Source organism: Vipera berus (assembly GCF_964194415.1).
Source record: "Vipera berus genome assembly, chromosome: 14".
Lineage (NCBI taxonomy): Eukaryota > Metazoa > Chordata > Lepidosauria > Squamata > Viperidae > Vipera > Vipera berus.
This window is the reverse complement of record NC_138217.1, coordinates 9,012,991-9,025,477: the sequence shown is the minus strand read 5'-3', so window position 1 is coordinate 9,025,477 and position 12,487 is coordinate 9,012,991. Positions and strand designations below refer to the sequence as shown.

At 47.1% G+C, this 12,487-nt stretch overlaps 1 protein-coding gene across 1 annotated transcript in view; it reads right to left on the bottom strand.

The window, feature by feature from the left end:
* The window catches only part of CLTCL1 (clathrin heavy chain like 1), a 49,161-nt gene that overhangs the window by 19,327 nt on the left and 17,347 nt on the right, over window positions 1–12,487 (bottom strand). The window contains exons 7-18 of the mRNA XM_081339267.1: window positions 12,033–12,230; window positions 11,525–11,725; window positions 9,679–9,831; window positions 8,393–8,515; window positions 7,241–7,378; window positions 6,644–6,808; window positions 6,002–6,182; window positions 5,065–5,228; window positions 4,351–4,476; window positions 4,051–4,193; window positions 2,554–2,788; window positions 1,367–1,489 (exon numbers count right to left, since the gene is read on the bottom strand). Coding sequence (XP_081195393.1) covers window positions 1,367–1,489; window positions 2,554–2,788; window positions 4,051–4,193; window positions 4,351–4,476; window positions 5,065–5,228; window positions 6,002–6,182; window positions 6,644–6,808; window positions 7,241–7,378; window positions 8,393–8,515; window positions 9,679–9,831; window positions 11,525–11,725; window positions 12,033–12,230 — 1,950 coding nt within the window. The remainder of the gene's footprint in view (window positions 1–1,366; window positions 1,490–2,553; window positions 2,789–4,050; window positions 4,194–4,350; window positions 4,477–5,064; window positions 5,229–6,001; window positions 6,183–6,643; window positions 6,809–7,240; window positions 7,379–8,392; window positions 8,516–9,678; window positions 9,832–11,524; window positions 11,726–12,032; window positions 12,231–12,487) is intronic.

The following is a 12,487-nucleotide window of genomic DNA, read 5'->3' as shown; positions in this document are numbered from 1 at the left end:
AATCACCAGGAGACTGTGAGTTCTAGTCCTGCCTTAAGCACAAAAGCCGGCTGGGTGACTTTGGGCCAATCACCAGGAGACGGTGAGTTCTAGTTCCGGCTAAAGCATGAAAGCAGCTGAGTGACTTTGGGCCAATCACCAGGAGACGGTGAGTTCTAGTCCTGCCTTAAGCACAAAAGCCGGCTGGGTGACTTTGGGCCAATCACCAGGAGACGGTGAGTTCTAGTCCTGCCTTAAGCACAAAAGCCGGCTGGGTGACTTTGGGCCAATCACCAGGAGACAGTGAGTTCTAGTTCCGGCTAAAGCATGAAAGCAGCTGGGTGACTTTGGGCCAATCACCAGGAGACGGTGAGTTCTAGTCCTGCCTTAAGCACAAAAGCCGGCTGAGTGACTTTGGGCCAATCACCAGGAGACGGTGAGTTCTAGTTCCGGCTAAAGCATGAAAGCAGCTGGGTGACTTTGGGCCAATCACCAGGAGACGGTGAGTTCTAGTCCTGCCTTAAGCACAAAAGCCGGCTGGGTGACTTTGGGCCAATCACCAGGAGACGGTGAGTTCTAGTCCTGCCTTAAGCACAAAAGCCGGCTGGGTGACTTTGGGCCAATCACCAGGAGACAGTGAGTTCTAGTTCCGGCTAAAGCATGAAAGCAGCTGGGTGACTTTGGGCCAATCACCAGGAGACGGTGAGTTCTAGTCCTGCCTTAAGCACAAAAGCCGGCTGAGTGACTTTGGGCCAATCACCAGGAGACGGTGAGTTCTAGTCCTGCCTTAAGCACAAAAGCCGGCTGGGTGACTTTGGGCCAATCACCAGGAGACGGTGAGTTCTAGTCCTGCCTTAAGCACAAAAGCCGGCTGAGTGACTTTGGGCCAATCACCAGGAGACGGTGAGTTCTAGTCCTGCCTTAAGCACAAAAGCCGGCTGGGTGACTTTGGGCCAATCACCAGGAGACAGTGAGTTCTAGTTCTGGCTAAAGCATGAAAGCAGCTGGGTGACTTTGGGCCAATCATCAGGAGATGGTGAGTTTTAGTCCCTCCTTAAGCACAAAAGCCGGCTGGGTGACTTTGGTCCAATCACCAGGAGATGGTGAGTTCTAGTTCCAGCTAAAGCATGAAACCAGCTGGGTGACTATGGGCAATCCATTTCTCTCAGCCCAGCCCACCTCACGGGGTTGTTGTTCTGGGAAAAACAGGGGGAAGAAGTATGAGGCATGTTCACCGCCTTGAATTACTTATACAAAGTAATAAAGGCAGGATAAAAATCAAATAAACAGGGCTTTTGATGTTGTCTCTAGCGAAGGATCTTTTCTTATTCATTCCTCGGTCACAACCTATCACCTGGTTTTGTAGGTTCCAGATCTCTAGATTTACCTGATCAATGAGAGGTCTTCTGAAGGGGTTGTTTTCCTCCAACACGCTGACCCACAATTCTGGATCTTTCCTTCGTACCAAGTAACGAGCTTCGCTCTTAAACAGAGAATTCTCGTTGCACACCTGAAAAAGAAGCGATGGGAAAGGAGAAGGCTTTTGTTTAAAAAGGAGCGCGTTTAAATGGACTCTTTCCAACTTCCCACGTTGGCAGCAGCCATGTTGCAAAACATGGAGGATTGTCCCAAAGATGTTTGTTTTTTTTCCCACCAGGCAACTGGGCTTCGTTTTTCTTTGAAGACGTTTTTCTTTGAAGACGTTTCGCTTCTCATCCGAGAAACTTCTTCAGCTCTGACCGGATGGTGGGGAATGGAAGGATTTATATTCCTTCCTCCGAGTGGCCTCAACGACTCTCTAAAAGGAGGCAAATGACCAGCTGTCTGCAAGGAATATAAATCCTCCCGTTCCCCACCGTCCAGTCAGAGCTGAAGAAGCTTCTGGGATGAGAAGCGAAACGTCTTCAAAGGAAAAACAAGGAAGTCCAGTTGCCTCCTGGAAGGGGAAAAGAAAAAAAAAAGCACCTTCGGGACAACCCTGACCTGGATGACCGAGAATCTTCATAAACAACATGGCGGATTATTATTATTTTTAGTAAAAGGTAAAGGTTCCCCCGCACATGCGTGCTAGTCGTTTCCGACTCTAGGGGCCGGTGCTCATCTCCGTTTCAAAGCCGAAGAGCCAGCGCTTGTCCGAGGACGTCTCCATGGTCATGTGGCCAGCATGACTAGACGCCAAAGGCACACGGAACGCTGTTACCTTCCCACCGTAGGGGTCCCTATTTTTCTACTTGCGTTTTTTACGTGCTTTCGAACTGCTAGGTTAGCAGAAGCTGGGACGAGTAACAGGCGCTCACTCTGTTACGCGGCACTCGGGATTCGACCTGCCAAACTGCCGACCTTCTGATCGACAATTAGGAGGCAGTGCTTATCTCGGTTTCTTAGCCAAAGGAGCCCGCGTTGTCCGAAGACATTTTCCGTGCTCATGTGGCCAGCAAAGCTATATCGACAAGCTCAGCGTCCTAAACCACTGAGCCACCGCGTCCCTCCATTATTATTATTGTTTTTAAATCCTTTTAATTCACACTAGCCTCTACAGCCTTCTGCTGCTTCGTATCCAACGGCAACGCTCACCTTTATGAGCTCGAGGTCACACTGGCCCCTTTCGTAAGCCACACAGGCCAGGTGAGGGTCTCTCTTTTCACAATATTTCCCCACCACGCGGCTGTCGTAAAAGAGATTCTCTCGCAGGAAGCGCTCGGGGTTGTTGTTACTGTCGATGTAGATTTTAGCCAGGGCGTTGTGAGTTGCTGGCTCCTCGCAACCTTCGTGAATCCGAGACTCCAGCCAAGGCAGCAGCAACTTCAGCCTGTGAGGAAGAACACAGATCTTTAGCTGGTTCTGTGGCGGGCCCTAGCCAACGTTTTAACCGATCGATCGATTGATCTTGGTTTGTCTTTCTGCAAAGTCTCAAGAAGAGGATACCCACTGACAGAGAAGCAGCTCCAGCCGAAACCCACAGTGAACGTCTCCAGGGCAGGAAGCAACGCATCGTTTCCCCCCCCCCCCAGTGCCTGGATCATGTTGGATTTGCAACCGAGCCGAACATTTCTGTTGCCAAGCCAGACCGTTCTTCGGTGACTTCTGCCCCGTTTGATGATCTTTCTTGCTAGCGTCGTTACGTGAATCACTGCAGTTGTTCAGTCGGTCACACGGCTCTTACGTCAATCTGGCTTCCCCCGTGGTGATTTTGCTTCTCAGGTGGTGGCAAATGGGGATCGCGTGAGCCCGGGACCCCGCAGCCGTCGTTAAGTACAGGCCAGTTGCCAAGCATTTGAATTTTGATCACGTGACCCTGGAGATGCTGCAACGGCCTTACATTAAATCTCCACCTCGAGTTTCCAAGTAAGAGCCCAGGATTGTTTTCATTTCTGAAATGCTTACAGTTTATTGAATACATGGCTTGGTAGAAAGTGAGGGAAAACTAAGTCTAAAATCCCCAGGCATCAGACTGCAGCCTATAACAGTGACTTTCCCAGCCAAATCCACCTAGCTCATGGAATCGAGTTCTCTTTCTTATGAGAACCATCTGCTATCTCCTTCACACCTGCTAGAATGCCCTTGAAAGGTTTCCAGGCTGCCCACTCTTAGCAATCCTCTGTAGAACTGGAGATTTCATTTCTCTAACTAACCTCCCCCCTGCCCTTAAACTAACGGCAAGATGAAAACAGAGAGGCATGTCGTTGCCAGATTTTCACTCTTGACATCGTCCAGCGTAAAAAATGGTCGTAAGTCCCTGTTTTTTGGTGCCGTTGTAAATTCAAACAGTCACTAAACGAAAGGTTGTTAAGTCAAGCATGAGCCATATGTGCCTTGAGGTTGTACAGGACAGGGGTTCCCCAACTTCCGGTCCGTGGACCGGCACCGGTCCATGGCATGCCTGAAACCAGTCCACGCAAACAAGCCCCATCGATGGGATGGTGGAAGTACATGAAACCACGCCCCCCTCCAGTCCACAGAAAAATCTCTCTCCACGGAACCAGTCCCTGGGGACCTCTGGTCCAGGGAAAGCTAATTTAATCGCTCTTGGGAAACAAAATATTCTGAAGATCCCACCCCCCTGGGTCTCACCTGTTCCTTTTCTCCACTTCGGCGACCAATTCGTCCGTCGAAAACTGACCTCTCACCACCATGATCAAGTTCTTGATCACATCTTCGGAGCAATCCACGTCCAGCAGTCCTCCCACGACTGCGGGAATGCGACTCGGGTTTACCTAAAGCGGGACCCATTGTTTAGTTTCGAGGCTTGCAATCCCACCATCAGACGAGTCGGGTCTAAATGACCACTTTTCATGCTTCGAACCCCTGCAGCACCCCCAGGGTCACACGATCACGAGTCTTCAGTTCAAGCCCAGAGGAGATGAACCGTACCTTCTGAACGTATATCTCAATATACTTCTGCAAATTGTTGCGATACAAGTAAAGAACCAAGTCGTGAACAAAGTCAAATCTGTCGCAGACAATGATCAAGGGAAGCTGGTCAGTAAGCTTGGCTTCCTAGGAGGGCAGGAAAAGAAACACACAAAACATAAATCAGAGACTATTAAAACAGACAGATCCCACCTCACAAGGTTGTTGTTTGGGGGGGAATAGGAGAAGGAAGATATGTTGGATATATTCACTGCTTCGACTTATTTATACAAAACATAACTCAGAGACTTATTAAGACAGACAGATCCCACCTCACAAGGTTGTTGTTTGGGGGGGAATAGGAGGAGGAAGATATGTTGGATATATTCACTGCTTTGACTTATTTATACAAAACATAACTCAGAGACTTATTAAGACAGACAGATCCCACCTCACAAGGTTGTTGTTTGGGGGGGAATAGGAGGAGGAAGATATGTTGGATATATTCACTGCTTCAGCTTATTTATAAAAACAATAAGGGTGGGATACAAACAAGCAAGCAAACAGCCTCAAAGAGTGTTTCTCAACCTCAGCAATTTGATGGGTGGACTTCAACTCCCAGAATTCTCCAGCAAGCACCCCAAGGATTCTGGGAGTTGAAGCCCACCCATCTGAAAAGTTGCCGAAGCTGAGAAACTCTGGTCTCAAAGCTGCCGTGCCCAGAAATTTACCTACCTTCAGGAAATTTTTCACTCGTTCTGGATTGTAACAGTTGCTTTCCCGGCAGATCCTTTCAACCTCTTTGATTTGGCCGGTCTTGCAGGCCGCCTGGATGTATTTAAAATGGACATCCGGGTCCTGGCTGAAGTTGACAATAGAGCCCAAGAAATAAAAGAGTCCTAGACGGGCAGAGAAACAAGCGGCTTAGTGGAGATGCAGAGATGAATAAATTCAAAGAATGAAAAGTCCTTGTGGGTTGTTATTTTTTTTGCACGTCAGAAAATTTTTCAAGAACCCTTTGATCAAATATGCTGCACCAGGCCCTTTGGGCCTAGATGGCTTTAATTTGGGCTATAAAAACTAAGCCAAACATGTTGAAAATGTTTCCCAAACTCACATTAGGTATTTCAGCAGTTTGACCACAGCTTAAAACACATACTTTTGTTTTGGTTCCTTTTAAACCATGTATAGGATATTGCTCTTCTTATAATACTGAGTAAATTAATCCTATCAGGCTAACCCTGATCTTCTAGTGATCCTCTTTAATCTGTCAAGCCAGTTTTCCACTCAGGTACTTTACATTCTGACACGCCAGAGAGGTTGGACTCACTTTGTGAATGCCTTTTAGGGTTAAGAGTTATCAAATCAGACACGGCTTGGCATATCCTACAATAAAACTCCAGGTGGTCCTTGAGTTATACCCATTTGTTTAGCCCAGGGGATCTTCAAACCTGGCTCTTTTATGACTTGTGGACTTCAACTCTCAGAATTCCTCAGTCAGGCACGGAGGGGTTGTGGTTTTGTGTACTGCCTGCATCCAGCGGACGGGGCTTTGCTTGTTTGCGTGGACCGGTTTCTGGCGTGCCAAGGATCGGTGTCTGTGTGTGTGTGTGTGTGTGTGTGTGTGTGTGTGTGTGTGTGTGTGTGTTGGGTACCCCCGTCTTAGATGTACCTTCGTAGCTTTTGAAGGACTCGAAGAGTTCCACAAGAGACTGGGTGCCCAACTGTTCGTGGTACTTCGAAGCCACCTGGACACAGAGCTGCAGATTTTGTCGGATGTTGGCGGACAACATGGCCCGCAGGCACTCGACGGAGTCTTCGACCGACAGGGAGCCGAAGAAATTCACCAGCCACTGGGGGTGGGGGGGAAGGGAGAGAGATTAAAAAAAAAACCCTCCAAAGTTAAATATGTAAAACAGATGCACTTATAATCTAGAACACACAACTCAAACACCCGCCTTAGGAACAAGTACTAATTAAAGAACAGACCTGTTATCATAGCTTGAATATTTCAGAACCATTCAATCAGACAATACCCTAGATCAAGGGTCCCCAACACCCGGTCTGTGGCCCACTACCGGGCCACGGCATGCCAGCAACCAGTCCGCACAAACAAGCAAAGCCCCATCCGTGGGATGTAGACAGCACACAAAACCACGCACCCTCCGGTCTGTGGAAAAACCTCTCTCCACGGAACCGGTGATCCCTGGTGCCCCAAAGGTTGGGGGCCTCTGCCCTAGATGGATTCACAGGGATATTAAGCCAAAAAAAAGGGGGGGATTTGCTTTACTGCATTTATTTTTATTTATTTCACCTCTGGATTCAGAAGGTGTGTGTGCACAACGGCACGCTTGATATCGTAAAGATCCGTGTAGTGTTCCAGAGCTCTCTGCAGCAAGCCGGCTTTTTCGCAAAGCTGGGCAATGTGGGCTCGGTCGTAATGTGTGAACATCTGATTTCCCAAAATGGCATCGGCAACCTAAAAGAAGCCAACAAAAGAAGCACGCCAGTAGCATTATACGCAGATGAACATTAATGGAACATTAAACAAACAAACACCACAGAGAAACTGACTGGCTAGGGTCTGCGACAACTTACCGCGGTTAACTCGCTATGACCAACTCGCTGGGGGACAATGCCATGCGGGATATAACTCGACGCGATCAATATTAGTTGCCACTGCTTGTTCCAACAATATTTCCATTTTTATCAATGGAAATAATGTCGAAGAAAGCGGCGGGCAACATTTTTTGCGCCGAGTTATATCCCACCTGGAACCGTCCCGCGGCGAGGTGTCCAATTTTGGGCCGCCCATGGAAAGTTGAAGCTGTACCTAGAAGGGGGTCAACTGTCCTGCTCAAGAGGAAATGAGATGATGCCCAATCCTCTTGCAGGAGGGGGAAGCCGTTACCTGGGGAGCATGAATGAGATTCATCTCAAGGAGACGGGTCTGAAGGTGCCCTTCAGCAGGACGATTGTTCTTCAACGCATCCAGCAAGAAGGAAGTGCACTGCTGAATCAAACTGTTCTCCATGAACACATCGACAATCTACGGAAGAACACAGCAATAGCGATAAGCGCTTAGATTTATACCCCGCTTCGTAATGCTTGACGGCCCTCTCTAAGCGGTTTACAGAGGCAGCCTTTTGCACTCAACAATCTGGGCCCTCCTTTTTACCAACCTCGGAAGGATGAAAGGCTGAGTCAACCTGGAGCTGGTGAGAATCAAACTGCTGGCAGTTGGCAGAATTAACCTGCAATACTGCCTTCTTTAGAAGGCCAGATCCTGAAGCTAAAACTCAAAATACTTTGGCCACCTAATGATTAGGAAGGACTCACTGGAGAAGAGCCTAATGCTGGGAAAGGTTGAGGGCAATAGAAGAAGGGGACGACGGAGAATGAGGTGGCTGGATGGAGTCACTGAAGCAGGAGGCGTGAACCTAAATGGACTCCAGGGGATGGTAGAGGACAGGAAGGCCTGGAGGAACGTTGTCCATAGGGTCGCGATGGGTCGGACACGGCTTCGCAGCTAACAACTGCCTTCTAACCACATAATGCCTATCGCTGCGTTGTGTCAACCACCACACCACAAAAGGTTACAATTTAAAAAGGTCACTTTCCTCTTTGGCACCCTGGAAATGGCCCAGCTTCCATAGTCGGAAGGAAATCTGATGAAACAATTCTCATTCCTTTCAGTTAAGACCTCTGAGATCAGATGCTCCTATGAAAGTGCAGGCATCTTTATTACTTCGCTGCACTTTCCACCAAATATCTATCTGTTCATAACAAGAATTAGAGAAGACTCCACGTTTGTTTGCTTCAGAGACGAGATACACCAAGTCGAAGTAAATTCAACAGGTCTCTGATGACACCGTATCAGATTTCAAATTATCTTCTAGAGCAGGGCTCTTCAAACTAGGCAACTTTAAGACTGGTGGACTTCAACTCCCAGAATTCCCCAGCTGCCTTGAGGAATTCTGGGAGCTGAAGTCCACCAGGCTTAAAGTTGCCAAGCTTGAAAACCCCTGTTCTAGAACCACCAGAGTCTGGAAGCACTCTTTACCTGGTTGATGTTGGCCAAAGGCTCTTCGTCCTGAACCAACATTTGAGCAAACTGAAGTCCTTGATCTGGATTGACTCTCATTACACTTCTCAATAAGAAAATCCAATCAGGGGTGTAGCCAACCTTTAAAAGAAGAGATCAGGTTAGTTGCTTTGGACCAACAGTGACCGAAGACGTCCACAAGAGAGAAATGCAAGGACGCCTTACAGATAATTGACCGCAATAGGGCCCAAAATTTCCATTGCTAAGGTGGTTAACTGTAAGGTTGTAACAGCTTTACAACCAATGTTTGTCACTGCTGTTCAGTTGCTAATCATGCAGCCATTAAGCAAATTCAGTTTCTACCCCTGATTTCAATGTTTGGAAGATAGCTAGGAAGGTCACAAATGCTGATCAGATGATTTTATTGTTCTCAACTGTTAGTTAAAAGTTGCGGTTTTAAATTATTTTTATATAATAGATGCTTGGGGATTAATGAACAATCCAAAACTTCATGAAGGATTCCACTGGCTGAAGGGTTGGGGGCTGAGATTTGACACTTAATGAAAAAAAATTGAAAACTCTTGCATTAAAACCATAATCTGGCTTGTCTAGTTTATTATAATGTGCAGGCCAAAACTGCTGTGGTCTCTAAATCACGATTTACGGGTTAGTGAACTGTGTGGCTTCAGTTACTGGGTTATTGGGCACTTTCCTATGTACAGGGAGTCCTCGGTTTACAACCATTCATTTAGCGACCGTTCAAAGGAACCACGGCCCTGCAAAAGGTGACTTATGAGCGTTTCTCATACTTATGATCGTTGCAGCGTCCCCACGGTCATGGGATCAAAATTCAAATGCTTGGCGACTGGGTCATACGCACCGTGCTGGAATCGTGTGATCCCCTTTTGTGACTTTCTGACAAACTTAAGTAATGGGGAAGCTTAGTAACTGAACAACGCAGTGATTCAAACAGGGGAAAGAAAAGGATGCAAACCGAGGCAAAACTCACTCAACTGCTTTGCTTAGCAGCCGAAATCTTTGCTCCCCTGCGCTCCCTATATGTCAAAATAACTTTCCAGAAGTCACGTCTGAGCCTGCAGCCCAAACAGAAACTCGGCAAGTTGAGACGGTTACACCTCCTGCTTCTAACATACCAGAATGTTCTGAGACTTTTGTCTTATCTCAGGAAAGATTTTTTTTCAAAAAAAAATTTTTTAAAAAATGTGTTGACTTGCAAGGTGAGCTCATTGCACAAGCTGGCACTTTCAGATAGGAAGAGATAAAAAAAAGAAAGATAATTTTACCTTTTTGGCATAAAGAACGATTTTCTGGAACTGGCTCGTTTCTGCAAAACACTGGATGACTTTGTTTGGGACGTTCGCACGGAGGTAAACACTCAGGGCGAGGGTTGGATCCGCAGCTTTCACCAAATCTCCCAGCTCTTCTGAGCACTCCAGCTGAAACAGGAAGATTTCAGAAATCAGCGCCCATCCAAGGGTTAAAAACGGCAGGCCGGCTCGACACACCAGGCCAACGCAAAGCGGCATTTCCAAGTTACTGACATCGGACCATCCTTTCACACTCCGGCCGTGAACAAACGACCGCAACTGTTGCCGTCGGCAAGAGAGGGGTGCTTGCATTTCAGTGGGCAACTCTTGATGCTCAAGGAAAGGATGCCAGCTATCACGAGCCGTGACAGTGCAGTGGTTAGAATGCAGTACTGCAGGATGATTCTGCCCGCTATCAGGAGTTCGATCCTGACCGGCTCAAGGTTGACTCAGCCTTCCATCCTTCCGAGGTCGGTAAAATGAGGACCCAGGTTGTTTGTGGGGGCAATGTGCTGACTCTAAACCGCTTAGAGAGGGCTGCAAAAGCACTGTGAGGCGGTATATATGTCTAAGTGCTACGGCTATCGTTAGCTGGAAAACTGTGCCAACTTCATTTAAAACAGGACACACACACAGAAAGAGAGTGTTGTGGGATGTAGTCAGGCACAGAATGGATGGTTTCTCTCCCAGAGGGCAAGGAGACAGCAGAGCTTGGAATGTCTGGTGGGCAGGAAGAGAGCAAGTTCACAGAATTTATCTATAGTTATGGCGGATGATTGCTTTAGCCTGGCAAAGATTCTGTCTGTAAGTTAAGAACAATATAAGAATTATTCAGAAGTAATTCCATGTGCTCTGGGTCTGACATATCCAAAGCTTTGGGTGAAGCCATTCTGCTTTCACAGCTGCATTTTACGTGTATCAAGAAGATTCAATGGATAGGGAAAAATTTAGGATATTTCGTTAAATCAGCTGAGATTCAATCTCAATGGTTTGCAATCTAATTTAGATTTTGTCCCGTTCCTGCCCACTTCTTGAAGAACTGCTAGTTTGAAGCCAGTCTCCACTCACTCTAAGATGAAGTAGAGAGCAACAAAGATGGTCAGGGGCCTGGAGGCTAAAACATATAAGGAACGGTTGCTGGACTTGGGTATGTCTAGTCCAGGGGTAGGAAACCTTGGCTCTTTTATGACTGGTGGACTTCAACTCCCAGAATTCCTGAGCCAGCATGGCTAAGAATGGAAACCTCTCCCTTTCCCCTCAGATTGGCTGGCTCAGGAATTCTGGGAGTTGAAGTCCACGGGTCACAAAAGAGCCAAGGTTGCCTACCCTTGGTCTAGTCTAATGAAGAGAAGGACTAAGGGTGACATGATAGCAGGGTTCCAATATCCAAGAGGTTGCCACAAAGAAGTCAAGCTATTCTCCACAGCACCCAAAGGCAGAACAAGAAGCAACGGATGGAAACTAAACAAAGAGAGAAGCAACCTAGAACTAAGGAAATTTCCTGTTAGAACAATTAACCAGTGGAACAACCTGCCTCCAGAAGCTGTGAATGTTCCCAAAAACTGGAAGTTTTTAAGACAAGACTGGACAGCCATTTGTCTGAAATGGACTAGGGTTTGCTGCCTGAGCAGGGGTTTGGACTAGAAGACCTCCAAGGTCCCTTGCAACTTTATTATTATTACATCTGAAGTGAGAGAAGCATGAATCTCTCCAACTGGCCGACTGGAGAACTTCACCACATGTCATGGTTAGGCCTAGTGATGCATCCTTGATTGTGGCTTTATGGATAGCAGAACCACACTAACCAACGGTGCTGGCTCACCTTGTCTTCCTTCAGCCATTTTTCAAGCAGCTGCTTGCGGCCTTGCTGAAGGACGGGACGGCAGAGCTCCAGAGATTCAAATTTGTTGAGCTGTCCTTGGTCAAGGAGGATCCCGAAGTACTGTAGTAAGGGCGAAGCTTGTCCAGCTTGAGCTGGGACGCTCTGAAACTTCCGGATGGTGTCGCTGGTGCGCAAGATGCCCTAAGGTTGAAGTCGGGTGGTTAATGTGGTTTATGGATTGTTCCAAGGGAGGAAACCAAGAGCAATCCATCAACCCATTTTTGAATGCCAAAAGCAACAAGAGAGTGGAATTAAGTCAATCAACTCGCAGGAATTAAGTAGATCAGGGGGGTCTTCAAACTTGGCCTTTTTAAGACTTGTGGACTTCAACTCCCAGAATTCCTCAGCCTAGGGTGGAAGTCCACAAGTCATAAAAGGGCCAAGTTTGAAGACCCCTGAAGTATAGATAAATGTTTGGAAGACGTAGATAACTTCAAAAATTATTTACCTTAGGTGCGGAGGCGGCCACCTTAGCAGCATCCGCGTAGTTTCCCTGCGTAAAAAGAGTATTAAATTTTCTGGCAAAGAGTTCTTCTGCTCCGGCTAAGTTGCTTCGGATAGCCATCCGCAGACCCAAATCAGGATTCTGAAGGACGTTGGTGGCATAGTTTACAATATTGTCTTCTTCCACGCAAACAGAAAGGACCTATCAAGAGAGAGCAGGTGATGAAACGTGACAACTACAGCCAAGATAATGAGAAACTATCCAGAATTATAGCACCTTCAAAAAACAAAAAACAACAACCAGGCATTGCAATCATATATTGGTTTGCCATTTTTGGTTTGCCAGGCTAGGGAATCCTATGCCTTGGGTGATAGAATCATAGGGCTGAAAGAGACCTTGGAGGTCTTCTAGTCCAGCCCCCTACTCAAGGCAGGAGATCTTACACCATCTTTCTCTCT